At 37.9% G+C, this 26,392-nt stretch overlaps 1 protein-coding gene across 1 annotated transcript in view; it reads left to right on the top strand.

Annotated features, from left to right (window-relative positions):
- GYS2 (glycogen synthase 2) overlaps window positions 1-26,392 on the top strand; it is a 70,811-nt gene that overhangs the window by 19,042 nt on the left and 25,377 nt on the right. The window contains exons 2-7 of the mRNA XM_023208933.2: window positions 6,042-6,223; window positions 10,508-10,699; window positions 12,259-12,441; window positions 18,176-18,320; window positions 24,659-24,776; window positions 24,958-25,078. Of these exons, the coding sequence (XP_023064701.1) occupies window positions 6,042-6,223; window positions 10,508-10,699; window positions 12,259-12,441; window positions 18,176-18,320; window positions 24,659-24,776; window positions 24,958-25,078 (941 nt within the window). The remainder of the gene's footprint in view (window positions 1-6,041; window positions 6,224-10,507; window positions 10,700-12,258; window positions 12,442-18,175; window positions 18,321-24,658; window positions 24,777-24,957; window positions 25,079-26,392) is intronic.

The raw sequence follows: 26,392 nt of genomic DNA, 5'->3' as shown, positions 1-26,392 counted from the left end.
CAGTATCAGCAGTGTCTGTGATTTTTTTCAGTGGCTTAGGGTGCAGTTGTTAGTGAAGGTGGTGATGAAGTTGTGCTGGAGACGAGAACATCAGGTAGGCCAGTCCTTGGCCCCAGTGGTGGTGGTATGCCTAGCATTCCTGTCCTTGGGCCTCAGGGCTATGTACACTGGCACTGATGGTAATGAGTCTAGTTGGGTTGATTCTTTGGCCTTCAGGCAGTTTGCTTGGGTGCCAGTAGTGGCCATAGTAGGCTGGGCTGGTGTGCGGATCCTCAGGCTTCTAGGCAGTGGGTGTGGTGTGGGTGATGGCTATAGCAACTGCAAGACAACTTTCTGGCTCCCAAGCAGTCTGTGCCGGTGTTGCTGGTGGCTGCAAGGGCTGGATGAGCCAGTCTTCAGACCCACAGGTGGCACATGCAGGTGGTGCCCGTTGTGATGGCAATGGCAGATTGGGTAGGCTCATCATCAGGCTTCTGGGAGGAGTGTTTAGGTACTAGTTGTGGTGGATGGGACAAGGCTGTCTTTGGTAGATGTAGTTAGCATCTACCAAAGGTTCCCAGACTGCTGGCTTAGGCATTGAGGAAGGCAAAACCAGGCTGGGTTTTCCTGTCCTCAGTCCTCTCAATGGTGTATGTGGACACTGGCTGTCATAAGCTGGAGTGGAGTGATCCTCAGGCCCCCAGCAGAATGCCCGAGTGAAGTAGCAGCTACTGCATTGCTGCCCTGCTCTTGTTAGGGTGCGGGGTATGTTGCTTTCAGTGGCAGCAGCCATAAACGGGTGGCTTGAGAGCATGTGTTTCAGCCCTAGATGGTGGTTGCAAGTGGGGTAGCATTTTCTTTGGGAGCTTATAAATGTGTAACAGCCCTGTTACTAGGGGTGGAGGAGTCCACTTCTAATGACACACATTTTATCCCTGGTGACAGCAGCCTGCAGTAGCACTCAGCCGTGGGTGGGAAATGTCAACAGGGCTTCAGGGATGTGGAGATACAGATGATGTTGGGGTCTGAGGAAAGATGTCATCTAGGTGGGGGCTGGGCTCTCAAAATGGCACCTTGCTGCTCAGAAATGGGGATGGCAGGGGTGGGACCCAGTGAGAGCTCCTTCTCTGGAGCAATGCCTTTGTGTGATTGCTGGGCAATTCCTTATGTTAGTCTCAAGGCCTGCATGGTCAAGGAACTCTCCTGTGGCTAGGATTCCTGGAGTTCATAATGCAGATGTGGACCACTGGGAGGTTAGTCACTTACCTTTCCATGAACTGGAGAGCCTCTCTGGCCTCACAGAGGATGCCTACTGGGTAGGTTTCCTTGCTTCCCTCCCCTTCATTGCCTTAGATGCTTCCTGTCACTTCTCTGTTGAATTCCAGAATTCTCTCTTATGTGGGATTTTCTACTTACTATTTTGGTTCTTTGTGGAGGAGGTGAGTATCAGATGCCTTTAGTCAGTCATCTTGAAGCCCCTTCCCTTGAAATTTTTAAAGCTATATGTTTTTATTTCTAATAGACTGAGAGAGCATAATCATAGTTTACACACTCTAAGGCTATATGGGGAACTATCTGAAGCTGAGTAAAAGAAGTAGCAAATTAATTAACTATTTTTATCTTTTCATTTCATTTCTCAAGTCATTTGTGTCTTCTAATAAAGAATTTCTATTTCCCCCTTATGTTCTTCAGTAAATAAAAATGTTAGCATCTACCAAAGTGTATATGAATTTGAAATATATAATCTAACAAACAAGAATGTTTTAAGATCTCTGAGCAAGATGCATAGTTGCAAATAAAAAGAGTTTTCAAGGATAAAACATGTAAATAAAACATCTAATAAACATGTACCATTAGAAACTTATGGTATATTCTCCTGGAGAAGATGAAGAAAATAAGTCTACAGAAGAGGAGAAATTCTTTGGAAATTTTGCATTTTTGTGGATGGTGGTTTTGAAGAAAGCTTAGATATATTTAAAAATGTTGCTAAGATGTGACTCCCACACTTTAAAGAAAAGTTCTTCATTTTAGTTGCCCTTGTAAATTAGCTAAGTTTATTTTTCCTCAACAAATAATTTTGATGGTTTCTAAAATTGTCCAGAATTTGAGGAAATACTTAGGTGTAGTAGATAACATCAATTTATGTTAATTTAGATTTATTGTTGGATGGTTAAGTGAATTATGTCTGTTCTTGTCCACTTTAGAAGTTTCTGCTTGCAAGTTTTATATATCCTCCTCATGTGTTCTGTTCTGTCCTCATCACGTGGCATTTAAACTGTGATTTGATAGTGTCCTTATTATCAGACTCTGCTCAATGACAGTTTAAACTTTTTTTGATACAGTAAAAAACTTTTCCTTAAAGATGAAATTCTTAAGGACAACTAGCTTGTGTAGACTCATATGAAAATCGCTTGGATTTTGGAGTTACATTAGCTCTTCTCTTTTATAAATTAATGAATCCTATAGTACCTTATAATAGCATCAACATTTGCCTTTTGTGTCTCACCTTTCAAAGGGCAATTTTCCAAAAAAGTATATTTTGCATGGCTCAGGCTTAAAGTAATGTCTCCAGATATAGTTCTACCTTGTGACCGCTGATTGTGACTATTGGTAAGATTTACTATGTAAAGTATAAGTTACTGGAATAATACATTTAAGAAATATAGTAGCTATCAAAACCTGTAGTCTGATGAATTGGAATATGTTTTGAAAGACAGCAGTGAAAAATGAGAAATAATATATAAGTAATAATATTGCTCTTTGCAATTGAGTTGAAGATTGATGCCAAGATCTTATTACCTCCAGGATTTCACAAAGGACTTCTTGAGTCATTCCGTTGCTCTAGCTCATGAACAAAGTATTGCTCAAGTAATTGACAGACTCTCACATGTGATTATTGTTTAGTGCTGTCACGGGAAATATCCTGCTTAAGGTCTTCCTCCTCTTACCCCTCCCTATATCCTTCTATCTGGTTATCCGTTTCAATCCTATTACTCTTTCCTTGCACACTCTACTCCAGCTTACAGCCTGGGCTCTAACCATTACCTCTGCCTAAAAATTCCTTTTCATGACATCCATTTGCCCAATTTCTTCACCCTTTGTAATTACCCCATTAAGTGACATTTTACTTGCTCAATTTTTGCCTTTCCAATCAGATCTAATTTATTTTTTATTTTAAAAATTTATTTATATATATTTAGAAGGTATGTACTAGTTCATTATCATGCTATTTATAAAGACATACCCGAGACTGGGTAATTTATAAAGAAAAAACATTTAATTGGCTCACAGTTCTAGGGGGCTGGGGAGGCCTCGGGAAACTTACAATCATGGCAGAAGGAGAAACAAACATGCCCTTCTTCATATGGCAGCAGCAAGTAGAAGTGCCAAGCAAAAGGGGGAAGAGCCCCTTATAAAACCATCAGATCTTGTGAGAACTCACTATCACGAGAAGAGTAGGAGCGTAACCTCTTCTATGATTCAATTACCTCTCTCCAAATCCCTCCCACAACATGTGAGGATTATGGGAACTACAATTCAAGATGAGATTTGGGTGGGGACACAGCCAAGCTGTATCAGGGTACAAGATCAGGTTTCTTACATACATATGTTGCGTAGTGGTGAAGTCTGAGCTTTTAGTGGACCATCACCTGAAAAGTGAACGTTGTGTCCACTCCATAGTTTTTCAATCCTCACCGTACTCTTATCCTCCCATCTTTCTTTAGTCTCAAGTGTCTATTATTTCATTCTATATGTCTATGGTACCCATCATTTAGCTCCCACTTAGCTCTCAGTAAGTGAGAACGTACCGTGTTTGACTTTCTGTTTCTGAGTTATTTCACTGGGGGTAATGTCCTCCAGTTCTATCCATGCTTCTACAAAAGACATGATTTCATTCTTTTTTATGGCTGAGTAATAGATATATATTAACATATTAATATATACACATATAAATACACACATATACACCACATTTTCTTTATCCAATCATCCATTGGTAGACATTTGGGTTGATTCCACATCTTTGCTATTGGAAACAGTGCTACTTTGAATATACTAATGCAGATATCTTTTTAAATATGATTTCTTTCACTCTGGGTCCATACCCAGTAGTGGGATTGCTGGATCGAATGGTAGTTCTGTATCTAGTTCTTTCAGAAATCTTCATACTGTCTTTCATAACGTTTGTACTAGTTTACATTCTTACCAACAGTGTATAAGCATTTTCTTGTCTTCACATCCTCACCAACATCTGCTGTCTTTAAACTTTATAATGATAGCCATTCTGACTGGCATAAGGAGGTATCACATGGTGGTTTTAATTTGCATTCTCTGATTATTAGTGATGATGAGCATTTTTTTCACATTTATTAGCTACTTGTATGTCTTCTTTTGGAAAATGTCTGCTCAGGACCTGAGCTCACTGTATTTGTCAGCGTTCTCTAGAGAGACAGAACAAATAGGAGAAACATAGATAGGTAGGTAGATAGATAGGTAGATAGATAGATAGATAGATAGAGACAGACATAGGCATAGATAGAGATATAGATTACTCTGTGGATTCAGTCTTCTGTGGTGCAGAAGCATTTTAGTTTAATTAAGTCCCATTTGTCTATTTTTGCTTTTGTTGTGTTTATTTTTGAGGACTTGGTCATAAATTTGTTGCCTAGGCCAGGTCTAATTTTTAATCCTCTTTTAGAGCCTGTCTTTCCCTCCAAGCTAAATATTATTTTACCCCCATTTGACACATGAGCTAATTGAGACTTCCATCAGTTTCTAATTTTTCTAATTTTTTGCCATTATAGTGCTTCAGTAAACATCCTTTTCACACTCTCCTTAATTTTCCCCCAGGTCAATTTTCTAGATGTGGACTTGCTGGATCCAAGGGTGTGCATATTTGCCAAATGTATCCATATTTTCTGGCTTTGTGTTTTAATAGAGGTAGCAGCAATATCAGAGGGTAGATTTAAGCAATGATTCTAGTGTAGCAGGACAAGCTGCAGACTAAACCCCTCAGACACCGAGTTAAAGAAGGAAGGGCTTTATTAGGCAGGGAGCTTTGGCAAGACTCATATCTCCAACAACCGAGCTCTCCGAGTGAGCAATTCCTGTCCCTTTTAAGGGCTTTACAACTCTAAGGGGGTACATGACTAGGGGCTGCATGCACCAGTAATCAGAATGGAACAGAGCAGGACAGGGATTTTCACAATGCTTTTCCATACAATGTCTGGAATCTATAGATAACATAACAGGCTAGGTCAGGGGTCGATCTTTAACAGGCCCAGGGTATGGCGTCGGGCTGTCTGCCTGTGGATTTCATTTCTGCCTTTTAGTTTTTACTTCTTCTTTCTTTGGAGGCAGAAATTGGGCATAAGACAATATGAGAGGTGGTCTCCTCCCTTACTAGGAAGGGAGAAATACCATGTGAGAATGAAATATGTATTTGTGTTACTGGATTTGACATCAGGGTTGGACCAAGCATCTTCTATGAACATCTATAAGCACTTTCTCCTTATCAAAAGGTACCTTAGTTGGTGCTTTAAAAGATAAATGACTATTTAGCTTAGGAGATTTCCTCATAATTGAAAACCACAGCAGCTGTTATTTGAACGTGCCTGAGCCCCTTCTGGGCCACCATTGGAGAAGGAGGAAGAGAGGTGAAAGTGATTTCTGATGCTGAAGGCATGTATGATGACAACAGGTATTTGTCCTAACTTTGACACTACAAAGTGACTGGAGCTTTAAGCAAGTAGTGTTTTGCTACAATTGTCTTTTCAGACTTTTTTTTTAAGTATTTTACCTCTTTGCTGCTGCCAGCCTGCTGTTCTTTCACATGTACCTGGAAGGGATTTTAAAATATGCACAGAATTGAACAAAGCAGTAACCGTTCATTGGTGTCCCTTAACAATATGTTAAATACTATTCTTTTTGAAAGGTAAATAAATCCTTGGGCTTAGTGGATCCTAAATGCTAATTTAAAAATCTGAACTCATTTTCATCCCTTTTCACTTTGAATGGATGGCTAACCTGAATGATAATAGAAACTTTTTTCCTTTTAACAGTTGGAGGCATCTATACTGTGATTCAGACAAAGGCCAAAACAACAGCAGATGAATGGGGAGACAACTATTTTCTGATTGGTCCATATTTTGAGCATAATATGAAGACTCAAGTGGAACAGTGTGAACCTGTAAATGATGCTGTCAGAAGAGCAGTGGACGCAATGAATAAGCATGGCTGCCAGGTAAAGAAACTGACACTTTACTTGGCAATTCTCAGTAAACTTATGGGAAAAAAGACTGCAATTAACATGAACTCACAAGAGAAGACCACTCACCTACTTAGAGAAAAATAGTAGGTTTGTGAGAAAGATGATGAACTTCCTTTTAAATGGATTGCATTTGAGACACCTTGTGAAAACCAAGGAGGAAGGATAGTTGGTTTGGAGTTCAGCAGAAGCTATAATGTAAACACGTTTTTGAGGAAGTCATTTGTACATAAACTGAAGTCATGAGTGTTGTTAAATTATTCAGTGGAAATGTTTAGACATGGAGCAAAAGTTTTCAACCAAACCTTGTGGAATGTCAGCATGTTAGGGCATCTACATTAAAAAGAAGCTAGATATTGCAAATGTAGAAGCAAAGCTAATGATGTGGAACCAAGGATGTTCACATCTTAATCCTCAGAATCTGTGAATATGTTACCTTTTATAGCAAATGGAATATTGCAGATGTGATTAACTTAGAGATTTTGAGAAGGGGAGATAATCCTGGATTATCTAGGTGGGCCCAAAGTAAACATAAGGGTCCTCATAAGAGGGAGGCTGTAGAATTAGAATCAGGCAGGAGATGTGAAAATGAAAGCAGAGGTTGAAGGGAGCTACTTTGTAGATGGAGGAAGAGGCCACAAGGAATATAGGTGGCCTATAGAAGTAAGAAAAGGCAGCCAGGCACGGTGGCTCATGCCTGTAATCCCAGCACTTTGGGAGGCCAAGGCAGATGGATCACCTGAGGTCAGAAGTTCAAGACCAGCCTGGTCAACATGGTGAAACCCCTGTCTCTACTAAATATACAAAAATTAGCCGGGTGTGGTGGCAGACATCTGTAATCCCAGCTACTTGGGAGGCTGAGGCAGGAGAATCACTTGAACCCAGGAGGCAGAAGTTGCAATGAGCCAAGATTATACCATTGCACGCCAGCCTGGGCAACAAGAGTGAAAGTTCATCTCCAAAAAAAAAGAAAAAGAAGTAAGAAAATAGATTCTTCCTTGGAGACTACACATGGAATGTGGCTCTGTCAACACACTGATTTTAGTCTATTTTGAACAACTGACTTCAATATCTGTAAGATAATAAATTTGTTTTAAGCCACTAGGCTTCTGGTAATTTGTTATAGCTACAGTAGGAATTGTGATATCAAATCAAGGGAAGAGAGAATTTTAAGTATGAAGAAGGGATTAAGTCAACAAAGGATTGATCCAGGGTCTGCTGGGTTTGGTAATATTTGGGCCATTGGTAACATGGGTAAGTACAGTTTCAGAAGAGAAAGGAAGGTTAAATCTCATTTCAAAGGGTTAAGGAAAAAACAAGTGGTAAGAAAAAAGATACAGAAGTTGTGATTATGAGATTTTTCTGTGAAGATAAAATATAATAAAGTAGTTGCAGAATGACATGGTTTTGAGAATTGGTGTGTTATTAAATATGGGTAAGACCTGAGCATGTTTATTTGCAAAGGGGAAATACCTAGCAGACAGGGAAAAGCTAAAAGCTCAGAATAAATGGAAGATTGAAGAGAGTAAAGTCACTGAGAATGGGGAAGGGAACAAGATCCAAGGCAATACTGAAAGAATCATTTTTCACTTGTCTCACTCAAACAGGAAACAAGAATATCTGCAAATATTAGATACAAGTTGATGAAGAATTCAGGACAATCTTACCCAATGTTTTTGATGATCTTACTGAAGCAAGTGTTAAAGGTCATTTTATGAGAATTAAGAGGCAAATGTAGAAACTAGGGAAGTTCAAGAAAGAAGTTCTGAAAAAGTGTTCAAGGAATTTTTGGACATGTTTGAGATGTAGTCATGACTTTATAGTGGCACAAATACACACGGGTCTGACTTAGTCCAGGAGAGATCTGCAGTCTGAGTGACGGTGCAGGAAGTAGAATAGATGAAGATCCAGTGTTGTTTAATTTCACCATTCATACAATGGGTCAAGGTAGCCCAAGAATAGAAGGTAATTGTGAAAGTGATTGAATTAATAGTTTAATTGATGGGCCATTGCATTAGAATATATAGAAAAGGAAGGAATTAAATAAGGAATAGACAGGAAAGTAAGGAAAACCAGAAAGAAGATAGTAATGTAGGACAAAATGGAGGGTTATAGGAACTGGAGATCTTAAAGGGGAGAAAGAAAGAAGATATACACTGACAGAAACAGAGTGACAGAAATGGAAGTACAAGAGTTGGTAACTGGGTAGCAGAATGCCAAAGTGGATTATTTTAGAGAAGAAACAATTTGGGATTTGACAAGGAAAGAATGCAGTCATGATCTTGAGTAGCTGAAAGCAGATTGACATGAAATTTAAGTCCATAAAGTCAAGTAACCATGAGGTTAAGTGTGCAGGATAAAAAATATGGCCTTTGAAGTTGCTTAGGATAATGTCAAAAAGTAACCTTATCTTTGCTGAGCAAGGAAAGGCAATATTTTTGGATGGCATACATTTCAAAGGTGTTTTATAAGTAAATAAAGAATAAGGCTTTAAAAGTTTCAGTAGAATTTTAAAAATCAGTAACTTTCCTTCCTACTCATCCCAGGAATATAGTTTCTGGGGGTGAAAAAATGCGGAGTCTTCACTTGAAATGCTGTGTGGGTAGTGGTGTCTAGGAGGTGCACGCAAGGTTTAAGGAGTGGAATGTATAATTTACAAGGGAACGTGAGATCCCAAAGAGTACCGGAAAACATTTCTTAGTGAAGGCAGCATAGAGAATGTCAGAAATGTGATAGAACAATGCCTATTGTACTATCAGAATGCAAATAAAGGAGATATTAGAAGGGGCTTGCATTTGAAGTTTCTTGTAAAGGAGGAGATAGATGAGAAATACAATGGAACTGACTGGTCTCAAGACTACATGGCTTTCTAGTGTAGGGATATTTTCATGTTGCAGCCAAGAACTGACTGGAGGTCAGTACTAATTGGCTTACATTCTCTATTTGTGTAATAGTTTCAGCTCTTCTTTATAATCTTAGCTTATGTATCATCTGGCACATATTAGGCAGTCAGTAAACATTATATAATAATATTACATGTTATTCACAGTGTTAAAATACATGAAGCAATGTATTTCCCAAGGAGAAAAACTATTGAAAAGTTGTTTGGGACTCAGGAAAATTTCATCTTAAAAGGAAACAGTGGCATGATAAACACTGAATTATAAAGGAAACAACTGAAACATAATGAGGGTCTTTCAAGGTTGACCAAGGAACAGATGGGTGAGAAGCATCCCCACAAATGTCTGGGTCCCCTGGCAGGAAATGATCAAATTGGGCTTTGAAGTCCTGCAAAATTCAGCCACGGGTAGAGTCATAAGTGCCAATATGTAAGCAATATAAATATATTTTATTTTCTAGAGAAGCCTGGATCCACATTCAAAGAGACTCTTAACCTCTGCTGAGTTCCAGAAAGGGTTTGAAGTGGTTTATGAGGTTGTATATCATGTAATAGGAGAATAAACATAAAATAAAAATTAAGACAAAAGAACAAGTAAATTGCTGTAGAAATATGGAGACAAAAAAGGGAGTTAAAACTTGGATATTCAAGTGATGATATACACACAATTGGGAAAAAAATGAGAGAGCTAATCCATTAAAACTTGCAGAAGATAAAACATTTAGGAATCAATGTCAATTTGAAGATTGTAATTGAATTATACTTTGAGCTGCTAGATTAAAGAGATAATGTATCTAGGGCAAGGTGTTTAGTTAAACCTCTGACGGCAACCATATTGGGAAACATTTTGCATCACTTTTTTTGATAGGAATAAGCAGATAAATCATACATGTTGGTCTACAGAAATAGCTTTTTCTTCTAGCAGGAAATATTGTTAGTCCTGTTCCATAAAAGAAAATAAGTGACACTGGCGCCATTACATCCAATTACCCAGGTTTTCAGAGATACAAAGCATTTCATGGCTCTGTCATAAAAGCAGAGACTGTAATATTAAACCCTACGAGTTCAAGGTCACAAGCGGGTAACTAGAGATAGATGAACAGAGATTACATGATCTAGATACATTGTTTTTAAATTTAATGAAGAGCAAGAATTTGGAGATTCTAGAAGAATGGATTTATGCCCATTCCAGCTTGAGGCTCAAACAGCAGAGGCTATATGTTATCAGTATTCTTTTCTAAGTAGCTTGTTTAATCTGCCATTGAGTACTACATAAAGTTTATATCCTTAGAGTGCAAATACATTGTCCTGTCTCGCATGACTTAATATCACTACATGGCTATGTGTTCTTTATATGACAGGTGCATTTTGGAAGATGGCTGATAGAAGGAAGTCCTTATGTGGTACTTTTTGACATAGGCTATTCAGCTTGGAATCTGGATAGGTGGAAGGGTGACCTCTGGGAAGCATGCAGTGTTGGCATTCCTTATCATGACCGAGAAGCCAATGATATGCTGATATTTGGATCTTTAACTGCCTGGTTCTTAAAAGAGGTATGGTTTATTATATAGCGATACAACAGAGGAACAGCACAACTGCTTTCAGTGTCTAAAAATGATCCCATGATCTTTAAATGAAGGAAATTTTGAGATGATGCCATTATGGCTTGTCCTAATACAATTGAAAGAAATCTGAGGAAATGTTGAGCATTCTGCAAATTAAATGCCAGCCTTTGGAACAGTGTCATAATGATACTTATTACTATTTACCTCATGTCAAATTTAAATGGCATGATGTGTATCAAACACCCAATTATATTGCCCGATATATAGATGATACTTAATATATATGCAAGAAAAACATGAAGTATAGAATCTTAAGAGTAGCAAATAGCTTAATAAGCTATTTGTTTAATAAGCTCTCCAAGTGATCCTGATGTACACTACATGTGATAACCACTGTTTTAAGTTAATGCTCCAAACTTCCCAGTTCCCTGCTCAGCCTTCTTGAATGCCGGTGTTTTGCTCTTTTCTCTATTAAGGAAATGAATTCTCACAGTGGAGTCAGTGTGAATGTTAATATTTTGTAAGGGCAAACAAAATAAGCTGTCTCTTTGTAAGGCAAAGAGACCAATGCCCACCTGATTTGGAACTAGACCCTGGGGTGGAGTTAGACCCCGATCTTCAGTGTGTTGCAAAGGTGCTATTTGATTTAAGGCATCTTTTTATTAGCCTCTTTCTCTCTAATTCCATATTCTTAATAATATATCAGTTAAATTTTGTTGCCTTCAAGAAAAAGAAAACCCAAATAAGATAAATTTAAAACATGGAATTGTTTATTACTTATTCTAAAATGATGTAATGGCATTTTATCTTTGTTTCTCAAAATCAAATATGCAAATACACACATGAAAATCATTGTATGCTTTTAGAGTTTTCAAGTAATCGAAAATCCAAGTACTATTTATTAGAAAAAAATGATACTGTAAAAGTCACTTTTTCTTCATATGCATTTTTTTCATTATGATTGCTATATAGTCTTAGGCAACATTTGCTTTTCCATAATTGGGCCACTACAAATATAGAAGGCATTTTTATATTTTATAGAAGTCTCTTCCTGGCCATTCCTTCAGCAAATATCAAAATGTACACAATAAATAAACACACGTCTAGTCAATTAAAAATAATTCAAGTAGTTTTTAAAAAATAAACTTGTAAGTGAGTAGTCCCAATCGATTCAGCTGTTCAGTGATATCTTTAAGAATTTATTTATTGATCCAGTCAATAAATATTTTTTGAGTGCCTACTTTGCATTTATTCCATTTATTTATTAATATTCATTACCTGTCATTAGTATTAGTATTTATTCTTCTGTGGATACAAAAAATCTGCTCCATCACTGAAAGAGAGGATTAAGACATAAAAATACATGGGGTTAATGAACATGCCACTGAATCCTGTACTTATCCTTGCTAAATATTCATTCTCTATATTTAGACTCCTTTAAATTGTAAAATATTTTATAGACACCATAACTCTACTTATAATGTGGACCATGATCACAATCAAGCTTCATCAACAACTTTTCTGAATGCTTATTTTTTCTAATGTAGGTGACAGATCACGCAGATGGTAAACATGTCGTTGCCCAATTCCATGAATGGCAGGCTGGAATTGGACTGATCCTTTCTCGAGCCAGGAAACTTCCTATTGCCACAATATTTACAACCCATGCTACACTACTCGGGAGGTATCTCTGTGCAGCAAATATTGATTTCTACAACCATCTTGATAAGGTAAATATTCCTTCCTCCTTCCCTCTTACTCACCCTTCTTTCAGATTGCTGAAGCTGAAAGATAAGTATTGATCTGTACATTTCATCTGCCAACTAGATGGCAGAAATGCCCTTTTAACTAATCAATATTCATGACAAAGCTTCCCTTGGGTAGACAGACAGCTCATATAGCTCAACTTTGTTCAGAGTACTCTAGAGTATAGAGGTGAGAGGCCTGATTTCTGTCCCGCTGTGGAGCAACAGTTCCAGAGGGATATGGTAGGAGTAAAGACATGGTGTCGGCCCAGGGTTGGGCCCTTGTTCTAGCCAAAGGCTATGGAAGTGCTGTGAACGCCCTGGATTCACACACAGCTCTGAGTGGCAGGTAGAGAACTGGGATTTGAGACATACAAACTTGCACTGTGAGACTTACTTCCTCTATTTCTTCTATCCTCCAAGTAAACAATTGATTAAAAGCCACATTATAGGTTGAGAGGTTCAATTTTCCCCGTAACTTTGCAATGCAAAGGGGGCATTTTTGTGGGATCAAGTAAAACAGAAGCTATTGCAAGCAGGGATACGGGTCCTTGGTGAACAACAAGTTATTTTTGCTAATCTTAGCAGGTTACCTGATTCTATGACCTGCCAAAGTCATTCAGTTTTGATTTATTTCTTCTATTTATCATATGTCAATTTAGATTAATGAAAGTATGTATTTTATATTATTATGTTAATAATATTAACAAAGCATTTGAGGAATACAAATTCAGAGGCTTTGCAGATTTGGTTTCTGTATTAACAATCAAATCTATTTAGCACTCTAGGGTTCGGTTTCATTATCAGGAAAATTAGGAAGTTAGAAAGTTTATTTGTAAAACTTTCCCAGCTTAAAGAGTTCTAGGATTCTATAAAACAGAATGTGTATGTGTGTGTAATACATAAATAATACTCAGATAATGCTACTGAAAAGTTATACTACTGTCTCAAAGACACTCAGAGCGCAAGAAAGCTCTTTCTGAAAAACTTTTAACATCTGTAAAGCAATGAGTGGTCCTGATGAGTCCTTCCCTATGAAAAGGTCAGCCTAATCTAAAGGTCAAGCTAGAAACATAAGTTGTACATTTAAAATAAAGTCACCAAGGATTTCAGAAAGCTTGGGGATATAGGAGGTTCTTAGCCGCACATAGTAATGGTGGACTAATAAGGGCAAACCAGTCATCTGTGATAAGGTGATAAGATGAACAAGCATGCTTCCTGGAGAGGAGTGCGCTTTGACTTCAGTGAAAGAGAAAATATCAGAGTGGCAGATTGAGTATTTCACTTCGGAGATCTTTTTTTTTTTTTTGAGACGGAGTCTCGCTCTGTCGCCCAGGCTGGAGTGCAGTGGCCTGATCTCAGCTCACTGCAAGCTCCGCCTTCCGGGTTTACACCATTCTCCTGTCTCAGCCTCCTGAGTAGCTGGGACTACAGGCGCCCGCCACCTCGCTCGGCTAGTTTTTTGTATTTTTCAGTAGAGAGGGGTTTCACTGGGTTAGCCAGGATGGTCTCGATCCCCTGACCTCCTGATCCGCCTGTCTCGGCCTCCCAAAGTGCTGAGATTACAGGCTTGAGCCACTGCGCCCAGCCCACTTTGGAATTCTTGAATCTTATATAGTAATAAATAATTTTAAAAGCTACTAATAATATACAGAGGATATTCTTATTTGGTTTTAAGGAAGAAACGCATTATAGTTTATAGTTATATATTACAACTTTACCCTTATGAGGAAAGGGCCGTATTTATCACACTTTCTTCAGATATAATCACATATCTCCCCAGTTTAAATCCCCTCACTGGTTGAGATACTTAAGTTTAGTCAGACCCCTGCCCATCTTTCCAGTAAAATGTTCTGTCTAGCAAAATAACTAGTAGACCACAAGCAGTCAACAACTAGCTTTTGGGTTAAGTTCATAATCATTTTTCACAACAGAAGCCCCCATGCTCACACTAAGTTTGGAATTTGAGTGACACATAAGAATACCAAATTATATACGTCAAAGGTTTTTAAAAATTCAGTATAAGGAATAAGTCACAGTTTAATCTGTGATGCAGGAACCAGAGTCAGTTTCAGTAAATTCTGACTCAGACAAATAAAAATAGGGCAAGTATGAGAACAAGAATAAGATAATTAAACTTTTGTGAAATCAGAAAGATTAGAGCTATTTTCCTCAAATTACTGCTAACTGAAAACAATTCTTGTTAGAAGCCAATTACAAAAACTCTAATGCTGGTTTAAGTTTTTAGTAAAATTCATTATTTAAAATAACATTTTAGCCATTTTCAGCCAGCATATGAAATTTCTGAGAACCTCTAAGAATATGTCTTCAAACTCATTTATTATTATTATTTTTTGAGACGGAGTCTCACTCTGTCGCCCAGGCTGGAGTGCAGTGGCGCGATCTCTGCTCACTGCAAGCTCCGCCTCCCGGGTTCAAGCCATTCTCCTGCCTCAGCCTCCCGAGTAGCTGGGAATACAGGCGCCTGCCACCCCGTCCGGCTAATTTTTTGAAGTTTTAGTAGAGATGGGGTTTCACCTTGTTAGTCAGGATGATCTCAATCTCCTGACCTCATGATCCGCCCACCTCGGCCTCCCAAAGTGCTGGGATTACATTCGTGATCCACCATGCCCGGCCTCCAAACTCATTTTTTAAAGTCCAGTCATTGATCAATTATCCCCTGGACTCTAATGGCTACATAACAAATGCTTTTTTATTCCCTAAAGCCTTTTAGTTTTCTTACGTTTTTGTTTTTGTTTTTGTTTGTTTTTTGAGACGGAGTCTTGCTCTGTTGCAAGGCTGAAGTGCAGTGATGCAATCTTGGCTCACTGCAACCTCCTCCTCCTGGGTTCAAGCAATTCCCCTGCCTCAACCTCCTGAGTAGATGGGACTACAGGCACGCGCCACCACGCCCAGCTAATTTTTGTGTTTTTTGTAGAGACGTGGTTTCACCATGTTGGCCAAGATGGTCTTGATCTCCTGACCTCATGATCTGCCTGCCTCAGCCTCCCAAAGTGATGGGATTATAGGCGTGAGCCACCACGCCTGGCCTTTTTTTTTTTTCTTAATTGTAATAGAATTTCCTAGATGGAAATCTGAGGACAATGCCATTTGGTATTGAAAAATAGGGAAGGAAGCCATGGACAATTATTTGGTGGATTTAAACTCTTTCTTCTGATCAAGTTTTGAGCTAGTCAGCTTCAATTATAGGGTTACCCACTGTGTCACTGGACTGTGTTTTATTGATTAATAGGTACTTTACCCATTTTTTGTTTTTCTATATACATTGTCCAGAATTCAATAAAAAATTATGAGATATATTAAAATGCAAGAAAGTAAAAACCCATTGTTGAAAAGACCAGGTCCAGATATGTCCTATGTTGGAATTACTGTACAGAGATTTTAAGATACAATCATAAAGAGTGGACAACATGTGTAAATGGATAGGGTTTCTGTAAAGCCACAGGTGTGGCCACACATACTACAGACCTAAAAGATAAGGGTGCCCCATGGGAGGAGGGAAAGGCAGAAGCATGCACAAGTGCCTGACTTCCCCAAGGCCTCTCACGGGGTTTCCAGGCTCCTGCTATCCTGCCACTGTATTTGTGCATACTCAGCCTGCTCATTTAGAAAATCTATCTTTCCATCTCTAAATATCCAAATGTTAAATGCTGTCTTATCTGTGACATGTGATTCTCTACAACAATAATAATAATTAATAATAACAATGGCTAAATTTATTGAGCACTTTCCATATTCCAGGCACTTTTCTTAACATTTGACATTTGTTATCTCATTTGAAATTCACAAATATTCAAAGGGATAGAAAACATTCTTTACTTCTTTCCAGAGTTATTTTTCTTAAACATCGACTGTCTTTACCACACCTGCAAACAAACACTTTCAGAGTGGCTTTTCTTGTTTATAGGACAAAGGCAAAATTCCTAGGCTCATTTTCAGGGATTTCAGTGATTTGGCCCTATTATATCTGACCAGCCTCTGTCTCTTACATTCTACATCCAATGCTACAGTCACATCAGATGTGCTGCTATTTTCTGCACGTGCCATGGCATTTTCTATACTTGTTCTTTAGGGCGGCTAGCATTTCAGCTAAAAACAACTTTCCCAGAATTAAACTTTCATGTCCTGGTCCAAATGCCATTTTATTCATCCAACCAGTTTGGAAATACAAAGATGAGTAAGTCTTCATCTTTGCACTTGAAAGTCTTACATTTGTAGGGTTGATGCTGACTGCACTTATTGCGTAGTATGAGATTCTTTTGCCTACCTTCAGCCAGAGTGAATCAGTGCTGCTCTAATCCTGTAACTTATTCAGACACATACTCATTTCATTTCTACCTGTTTTTTTTTTTTACCCATTTTCCATTGATTTATAAGTTTCTTAAAAGTAATAGATACACATAAATTGCTCACAAAAGTTGATTAAATGAGAGATTTGGTTTCATGAATTAGACCGGCCACATAGAGCTTTTAAGAAAACTTCTGCTAATCCAAGCATGTCATATACAACCTGATTCAAACATTTTCAGAGAGATGATTCCAAATATTACAGTCATGAAAGAATGTTCTAGAAGTTTTCTTGTTCTAATCATGAGATTCTTCTAATGGGTCTCTTTTCAGTATTTTTCTCTCTATGATGCCATAATTATTGGGACTAACTTGTTGATCGAGTCGAAGTCTAAATAATATAAAAACAGATGAATACAAGATTGTATTCATTCATCAGTCAGGCTGATTAGGGATCAAATTAGGGTTCTACTAAGATTCTTAATAGCAATGTGACCTTCGACAAGTTTCTTGACCTCTAAAAGGTTCAATTTCCTTCTCCATAAAATGAAGACAAAATATGTGTCTCAGTAGTTTACAAGGATTAAATATGTCATTGTGCTTAGTGGAGTGCCTGACACTAGTGCTGAAGAGCTACTAACAGTCTCCATTATGAAAAGCACCCTACTTACATAATGTCAGAAACTTTACATATTCTTTTTGTCTTAGACACTGCTAGTTTCATATGCAGCTATGTGAAACATTACATTCAGTAACTAAGTGCAATGGCAAAAGCCCACAACAGTTGCCGATTATTTAAGTGATTGTTGGGAATTTGACTTTTTTAAAGTTAAACTACCTGGAAGTATAGATAATTGCATAATCTAGCACAATATCTAACTAGAGTAACTATACACTCTTTGCAATTATAAAGGGGAAGACCTATAACCAAGGAAAAGCATTTGTCTTTCTCTTTCTCAGGTTCTCTTCCAGTGAATTAAGCATTACAATAATTATTCTTATTTTCAATGTCAAGTTTAATGTCAACTTTGTTTCACTGTTTATGGGAAAATACATAAAAGACTTTGGAGAAAGGCATTATCTCAGTTTTCCAAGATGTAGAATAAGTAAAAGTGTAATTAAAATGTCAAAAATTCAAGAATTCTATGTGATTACAGCAAGGTAGAAACATCATTTACTTAGGGAGTTAAACAGCAGTTTGGAAGGAGAAATGGAGTAAACAATGTCTTTTAAAGTGCAAGTTCTTGTGTGTGTTGTAGTAATGGGTTTAATTCAAGTTTTTATTACTTTTGTGTGGTCATAAAATTTTACATACCCTTAAGGAAAGCCAATTGGTGAAATGTGTGATTTTTTTTGCTTGTGTAGAAGGGCTAGTGTTAGCAAATGCGTGTTTAATTTTTGTTTCTAACAGTTTAACATAGACAAAGAGGCTGGGGAAAGGCAGATTTACCACCGGTACTGCATGGAGCGAGCCTCTGTTCATTGCGCTCATGTATTCACCACGGTTTCTGAAATAACAGCAATAGAGGCCGAACATATGCTGAAGAGAAAGCCTGGTAAATATTAGCCCTGGATCACCTGTCTTTCAGTTCCAAATGACATTAGACTATGAGGATTTTGTTTTTCCATCATGAAGTTTGAGGAAAAATTGCATCCAGTTACCATGCAGCTCTTTAAGTGTATTTTAATTCTCAATTTCAGTAGGTTTGCAGGGAAACCAACACAAAGCTGTATCTGAAACATGGCTAAGTGTTCAATCTGTGCTTGTTGAATAAATGAGCTATGCTTGAAGGAACCTCGGTATGACCTGGATTGTCATAATGAGTTGGTATGTGTAAGGAAGCTCAGTTGACTCTTGTCTTTTAAGAAAATGAAAGCCAAGAAAATAGAAATTTGTGTGAGACTATCCCAGTCCTACGTCTTGTAACGTTGTCTCATTGGTGCTGTGTTGGTAGAAACATGTTGCTTTACCTATCCCCAAATTCCTTGCAAATTTTTCTAGAAACTATCTGCAGACCCAACTAGCGCTTGCAATGTGAAGAACTTATAAGACATAGCCCTGTCATCCGGCCACAGCTAATTGGCCCCAAAGAAGACATCTGACATAAGCTGGGCCAATCAGAATGCTTCCATTCAAACGAATCTCTGAATGCACTGCCATATGATTAGAATGCCAGCTTTGAGCTATTGGTAGTGTTTATTTTTCTATTCTGTTGCACAGGATGCAAAAAGATTAAACTACACTGAATTGCTGTGAGAAGCAAAAACAGACAGAGAGAACTCTAGGTTCTCCACAGTGATTTCGACCACTTTTTTTTTTTTTTTTTTTTTTTGAGACGGAGTCTCGCTCTGTCACCCAGGCTGGAGTGCAGTGGCCCGATTCGGCTCACTGCAACTTCCGCCTCCCGGGTTCAAGCAATTCTCTGCCTCAGCCTGCCGAGTAGCTGGGATTACAGGTGCCTGCCACCACGCCCGGCTAATTTTTGTATTTTTAGTGGAGACGGAGTTTCACTCTCTTGACCAGGCTGATCTTGAAATTCTGACCTCGTGATCCAACCGCCTCGGCCTCCCAAAGTGCTGAGATTACAGGCGTGAGCTACCGCGCCCGGCCAATTTCAACCACTTTTAAAAATCATTCCTAAGGCTCAGCTAAATCTTTGCCGTGAGACACTCCGGCATCCTACTAATAAATTCCTTGTTATTATACTTAAGCCAGCATTAGTAGGTTTATATTGCTTGCAACCAAACCATCCTAATGAATATACCCTCCTTGCTTAATTCCTATGGTCTTGTCTCTAGTTGTCCTTCTTTCAGATAGCAGAATGTGTAGAGGAGGTATTTCAAGGTGCTAGATTAAAACAAACAAACAAACAAAAAAATAAAAAACAAGATAGAACGAGAACCCAACTAATTTGAATAGTGAAGCATTAAAAACCTATGGTAGCATTTTTCTTTCCAAGGATTTTCTCTTGGATTCACTTGGATTCTTACTCCCATTCTTCTTTAGGGAGTTTATTCCATCAATATGCTTATTTCTCTCTTGGATATTCCATTTTCCTGTCTACAGTATCTTTTTCTGAGCTCACAGAAATACTTTCTTTTTTTGTGCCTATTCTAAAATGAAAATTTCTCTTGAGGTTGCTACCCTGCCAAATGTCATACCATCTCCTCCTTTCTCCTGCTGCCAAATATCTTGTAAGAGTAAACCATAATTGCTAGGTTCACTTACTCATTCGCCCCTGGGACTCTGGCTTCCAACCTCCAACTCTGGCCTAAAATTGCTTTTCCAAAAATCATCAAATTCAGGGTCATCTAATTTTTTTTTTTTTTTTTTTTTTTTTTGAGATGGAGTCTCGCTCTGTCGCCCATGCTGGAGTGCAGTGGCCCGATCTCAGCTCACTGCAAGCTCCGCCTCCCGGGTTCCCGCCATTCTCCTGCCTCAGCCTCCCAAGTAGCTGGGACTACAGGCGCCCGCCACCTCGCCCGGCTAGTTTTTGTATTTTCAGTAGAGACGGGGTTTCACCGTGTTAGCCGGGATGGTCTGGATCTCCTGACCTCGTGATCCACCCCTCTCGGCCTCCCAAAGTGCTAGGATTACAGGCTTGAGCCACCGCGCCCGGCCATGTTTTTTATATTTCTTTATATTCTCTAGCATTCAAAGGTGGTGAACATCTGTTTCCATTCTTTTTCATGACACTGCACATTCTAGTTTCTTTCCAGTATAATCTTTTCTGGTGCTTCTAATCGTTTTTCTACTTTCTTTTACTTTTCAAAGTGGACATTCTCCAAGATTGTGTTCTGGGTCCTGCTTTCTCTATATACTATTTTCTTAAATTTTTGTTTTCTTAAGAATACAGCTACAGAGTAGTGGTCAAAGCATGAGCTTTTTGCCAAACTGCCTGTATTCAGTATCAAAAATGATTTTATGTTGAGTATACGTTATTAGCTGTGTGACATTATAAAAGTTGCTTAAGCTCTCTGTGTCTTATCTGCATAATGTGGATAATAATCCTTTCTCTTAGGCCGGGCGCGGTGGCTCAAGCCTGTAATCCCAGCACTTTGGGAGACCAAGACGGGCGGATCACCAGGTCAGGAGATCGAGACCAGCCTGGCTAACATGGTGAAACCCCGTCTCTACTAAAAAACACAAAAAACTAGCCGGGCGTGGTGACGGGCCCTGTAGCCCCAGCTACTCGGGAGGCTGAGGCAGGAGAATGGAGTAAACCTGGGAGGCGGAGTTTGCAGTGAGCTGAGATCGGGCCACTGCACTCCAGCCTGGGCGACAGAGCAAGACTCTGTCTCAAAAAAAAAAAAAAAAAAAAATCAATCCTTTCTCTTATCTAGAATTATTGCAATGATTCGAAGAGTTGACATATGGAAAAACTCAGCTCGGTGCCTGGTCCATTGTAAAGATTTAGAAAATATCAACAATTATTATTTTGTGTGGATCACTGTCTAGATTTTCCCCAAGTTCTCATCTATTACCGAGCTCCCACAAACTAGCTTTACCTGGAAGTTCTACCAGAAACTGTAAACACTGCAATCTGGTCTTCTTCAGACTTGCAGTAGAATCATGTGGTGGCTCTGATGGAAATTGTGAAATCTCTGAACATTTTGTGGCTCAAGAAGGTCAATGGACTTTCAGTAGATCAGTAAACATATAAACCCTCCCGAGAGCATTCTGAAAAAAATAGGATCACATAGAGTAACTATGACTTTGTATTCCTTGGTTTTTCTTGAAGTCCTCCCCAATTAAAAGTTTAACTAGAGCCATTACTTTTAATGTTGAGGGCACAACTACAGAGCAAGAGACAAATTGACTAGATCAAAAACACACATGGGTCCAGATATGTTTCAAAATATCACTATATAATCATTGGCAAAAGCTTACATTTACTACTGTATCATTATGCTTTTGCCATAAATTTGACTCAAAATAATTTAAGATGTTGAAAAGGTGATATTTTCTTAAAAATATTGGAGGGAAGGCAGGATTATGAATTTACTAATTATAGATACAAAACTGAATGCAACATATGCCTTAAATATCCTATGTTGTTTTAAAAAATTTGTCTTTTTCCCTTTAATATAGTCACTAATAGTGTTGCAATTATTGATTTTTGAGCCCATGTTAATACCTTAATATGAACTCTAGCTAATACCTTCCTTTAGTCAATGTTTTTCCTTTGTGTTGGCGTTGCCTAACATCAGAAATGGGGGTAACATTGACACTGTCTTCTACTTGGGAACAATAGTAAGAAATTAGTGACCAATGTTGCTTCCAGGGAAAGATCTCTTTTCTAGAGAAAACCTATTCATATTTTATTATATGAACTAATTAATTTTAACTAATCAAACTAATTTAACTAATTTAACATCATTTCTTAGTTATTTTACTACGTTTTACTATGATTTTAGGTTATTTTTATATAATGGTGCAGTAATACCATTATATGTTACTGCACTATTATATAAAAATAACCTAAAACCTATAACCTATATAATGGTGCATTCACGTCCATATATATATATATATATATATATAAAAATTTCACGGATGGAAATACTATAATGGTGTTACTGCACTTTTCTTCCCAACTCTGCACCTACATTGGTAGCTTGAAATCAGTCATGATGGGAATATTTACACCTTGGAGAAAGGGAAATACTGAAATTATCTCTCTCTTTCTCTTTTTCTCTCTTTTTCCTGGAGTACTTTTTGTTAAATTTTACCAGCATATGACTGCACATAGACCTGTGCATATGAGATTATTCTGTTATTAATATGGATATTAGAAGACCTCATTGGCCTAACTCTTTAGGCTAATAAACAGACAATTTCAGGACACAGATCTGTTTTTATAATTGTTTGAGAAACAATTTAGAAAATTGCTGAGGATTACAATCCATAATAAGCTGGTATCCATGTACATTTTGCCTTCGATAGCTTTTTGTATGGTACAGTTGTATGACACCACTGCGTCAAAAGGGCAGAGACTCCTGAGCCAGGCTGCTTTGGTTCTAAATCCAGCCTCTGTTACTTTGTACTCACTTGACATTGACCAAATGACTTAATATTCTGTTGGCCAGTTTCTTCATTTGTAAAATGGGGACAGTGAAAACAACTTACCTCATAGGGATTTTAAAACATTATTATATGTCAAATGTAATAGGGCTTGGCACAAAATGAGCCCTACGTAATTGCTGTAGAAAGATAAATACATTTTAAGATGTAATTGTCATACTATACGAATCACGTTATATAGTTCATTTAGAAATTACTCACATGAAAGTTTTCACTGGAAACCTTGGCTACTTAAAATTGATTCTATGATGGCCATGCATGTAAAAGAGTATAACAAATGTCAGATTACTTAATAAAAACTGATAAAAATCAGTAAGTTTTTATTTTCCACAAAAAATGACCAAAAAGCCTGGATTGATTTTGTGGTACCATATCAAGAAAATAGGCAGTTAACTGTAAAAGGTTTTTTTTTTTTTTTTTTCTTTTGAGATGGAATCTTGCTCTGTCACCCAGGCTGAAGTGCAGTGGTATGATCTCAGCTCACTGTAACCTTTGCCTCCTGGGTTGAAGTGATTCTCCTACCTCAGCCTCTCCAGTAGCTGGGACTACAAGTGCCTGCCACCACGCCTGGCTAATTTTTGTAATTTTAGTAGAGATGGGGTTTCACCATGTTGGCCAGGCTGGAAAAGATTCTTAAAATTACAAAAATCTTCATAGCCCTGTGATAAATTTTTTTTTAACATAGCTTCTTTTTTCTTGCTTTTACTGTTATGCTACTAAATGTGATAACCCATGTATTCAACTCAGTAGGTAGTTTCCATCATATGCTATGAGTGGTCCCTCTGTTTCTTGTCACAGACCAATATTTGGAAAACCAAGAATGTCTTCCTGCCTGAGCAACCGAATCTCCTGGGAAGAATCAATCAATTGCGTTAGAAATAAGAAATAGAAATAAGAATAGAAATTAGAAGTAAGAGGCTGCCTTTTCCAATTTTCCAAATGTACAAAAGGTGTCTCATACACTTGTGGAAAACAAGATGGCAGGAGGTAGTTTAGTGCAGGGTTAAGGAAACAGTATGTGGGGGCAGACTGCATGGATTCTGCTTCGACTTACCAGCCGTGTGTTCTTGGACAGGGTCTTTGAACAAGTCTGTGCCTGAGTTTCCACCTCTGAAAATACAGATAAGAGCACTCACTCCTTTGGTTTGTTGAAGAGATTGAGTTACACTGTAAGCCTTTAAAGCAAAACCTGGTGCACATTAAATAATCAATAAATGAATGCTATAATAACAATTATTATTGCTATTGATTAACCTGTTTCATTGTACCAGTCCCTCATAGTGGTCAGGCATTTCTGATTTCCTATTTCTTTTTTTTTTTTTTTTTGAGACGGAGTCTCGCTCTGTCGCCCAGGCTGGAGTGCAGTGGCGCTATCTCAGCTCACTGCAAGCTCCGCCTCCCGGGTTCACGCCATTCTCCTGCCTCAGCCTCCCGAGTAGCTGGGACTACAGGCGCTGCCACGTCGCCCGGCTAGTTTTTTGTAGTTTTTTTTAGTAGACACGGGGTTTCACCGTGTTAGCCAGGATGGTCTCGATCTCCTGACCTCGTGATCCGCCCGTCTGGGCCTCCCAAAGTGCTGGGATTACAGGCTTGAGCCCCGCGCCCGGCCCTGATTTCCTATTTCAATCAATAGACCAAATGTGTTGTGAATTTTTATGAACTGGAAGTTTTATAAATTTTACTTTTTATGGTAGTCAGAAAGTAGAATGTTAATAAACATCTAGCTTTATAGTTTTAAAGATACTTATTTCTACAATGTACCCTCTTTGAAAAGAGAATTTTAATAATAATTTTGTTTTACTTTTCTAGATGTAGTTACTCCAAATGGCTTGAATGTTAAGAAATTTTCAGCAGTGCATGAGTTTCAAAATCTACATGCCATGTACAAGGCCAGAATCCAAGATTTTGTTCGAGGTCATTTCTATGGGTATGATTTTCTTTATTAAAGAAAAGAAGCATCAGATGTGAGGGATCTTTGGTAGAGAGAAAACAGAATTGTAATAGTCAATGTTTATCTTTCCCAGCCCCCTTTGTACATTAACAGAATTCTTGTGTACATTTTGTTACTATTGCTGTATTTCATTTGAAACTGTTTTGTTTTGTTTTAGTCATCTGGACTTTGATCTTGAAAAGACTTTGTTCCTTTTCATTGCTGGGAGGTATGAGTTTTCAAACAAGGGAGCTGACATCTTCCTGGAATCCTTATCCAGGCTAAATTTCCTGCTGAGGGTAAGAAAGCTTTAGGACATGGTATAACACCCTTGTAGGGAGAACTTTCTTCTGTGGGAAGTGAAGAATAGTTTTCAAGACAATAAATGATAATAGTATTCTAAAAATGGCTTCAGCCTTTCAATTTACATATTGGAGTTGCCACAGTGTTGACTTGTATATTTGTCTATAATGTCGTCTTATTTTTTTAGGAGAAGCTTAAGCTTATCCCATTATATATGCTATATTTTAAGAAGTCGTTATAACATCCCTTTTCCCTCACATGAGTTTGTAATCAATTAAAAAATAAATATAGAGAAATCAAGTGATGGAGAGCAAAATATTAATTTTCAAAAAATCATTGAAGACTATAATGGAAGATGTGGCTTATGCACATGGCAGTAGGCATCCTCATACTGAACCTTGTTTTTACTCTTAGCCATTTAATCATAAGAAGCTCTGACCATCACTCTCCTCCCCCAACTGAAGCATGTGCCACATAGCTGGCAGCCAAACCAGACATCTCTAACTCTCTGTAGAACAGGGCAGACACACACACACTCGGTTCACTCACCTCCCCAGCCACACCTCCTTCCTGCGACTGAGAGTCTTAAGCTGTTGAACTAGTGGATGTCACACCACATGAAAGCATGAAGGAAGAAAAAGAAGGTTCTTACTCCCAACAATGTGAAATCATTTTTTCTCTCAGGAAGGTGGGATACAAAGTGGGTTCTCAACTAACTGAGCAATACAATATGCATAAATAGAAGCAACTATAAAAAAAAGGTACCTTGTCATAGCTGTTGATGGAGCTATTGGTTTATATTCCAATCCCAATCACATAAAAATACAGAATAAGTAATAGGAAAATATTCACAGGAGAGGAGTGTAGAATTTCAATTTTAATGAGATAATGAGAAAATCTAAACTTTCCTGAGTTTTCTACTACACTCGAGTTAAATTTTTATTTCTTGGACATAAATTTTTTGCTTTAGAGCAGGCATTATATCAAATATGCTAAAAAAATTTACTAAAGCCGCATTAATAAGCAAGCAATTCATTAATAAAGTCCAACTCTGCAAAATAGAACTGAAGGCTAAGAAGATTATTCTTAAATAATCTTACTTCACATTTTCCTAGTATATATTCATTCAACAAGCTTTATAATGGACTTACAACTATATAAAATATAGAGTATTTAGGGACATTATTAATAAATGTATTTATATAATTATTAAATATTCACTTTATTTATAGATTTGAAGAAAAGACTGATTACCATTATACTAGACATAAAAAATAACTGCAATACTTGGAGAAGTTAAAAGAAGGAAT

This window comes from Piliocolobus tephrosceles, chromosome 10 (genome assembly GCF_002776525.5).
Source record: "Piliocolobus tephrosceles isolate RC106 chromosome 10, ASM277652v3, whole genome shotgun sequence".
Taxonomy (NCBI): Eukaryota; Metazoa; Chordata; class Mammalia; order Primates; family Cercopithecidae; genus Piliocolobus; species Piliocolobus tephrosceles.
The sequence above is the reverse complement of the archived record's forward strand: the minus strand, read 5'-3'. Positions and strand labels throughout refer to the sequence as shown.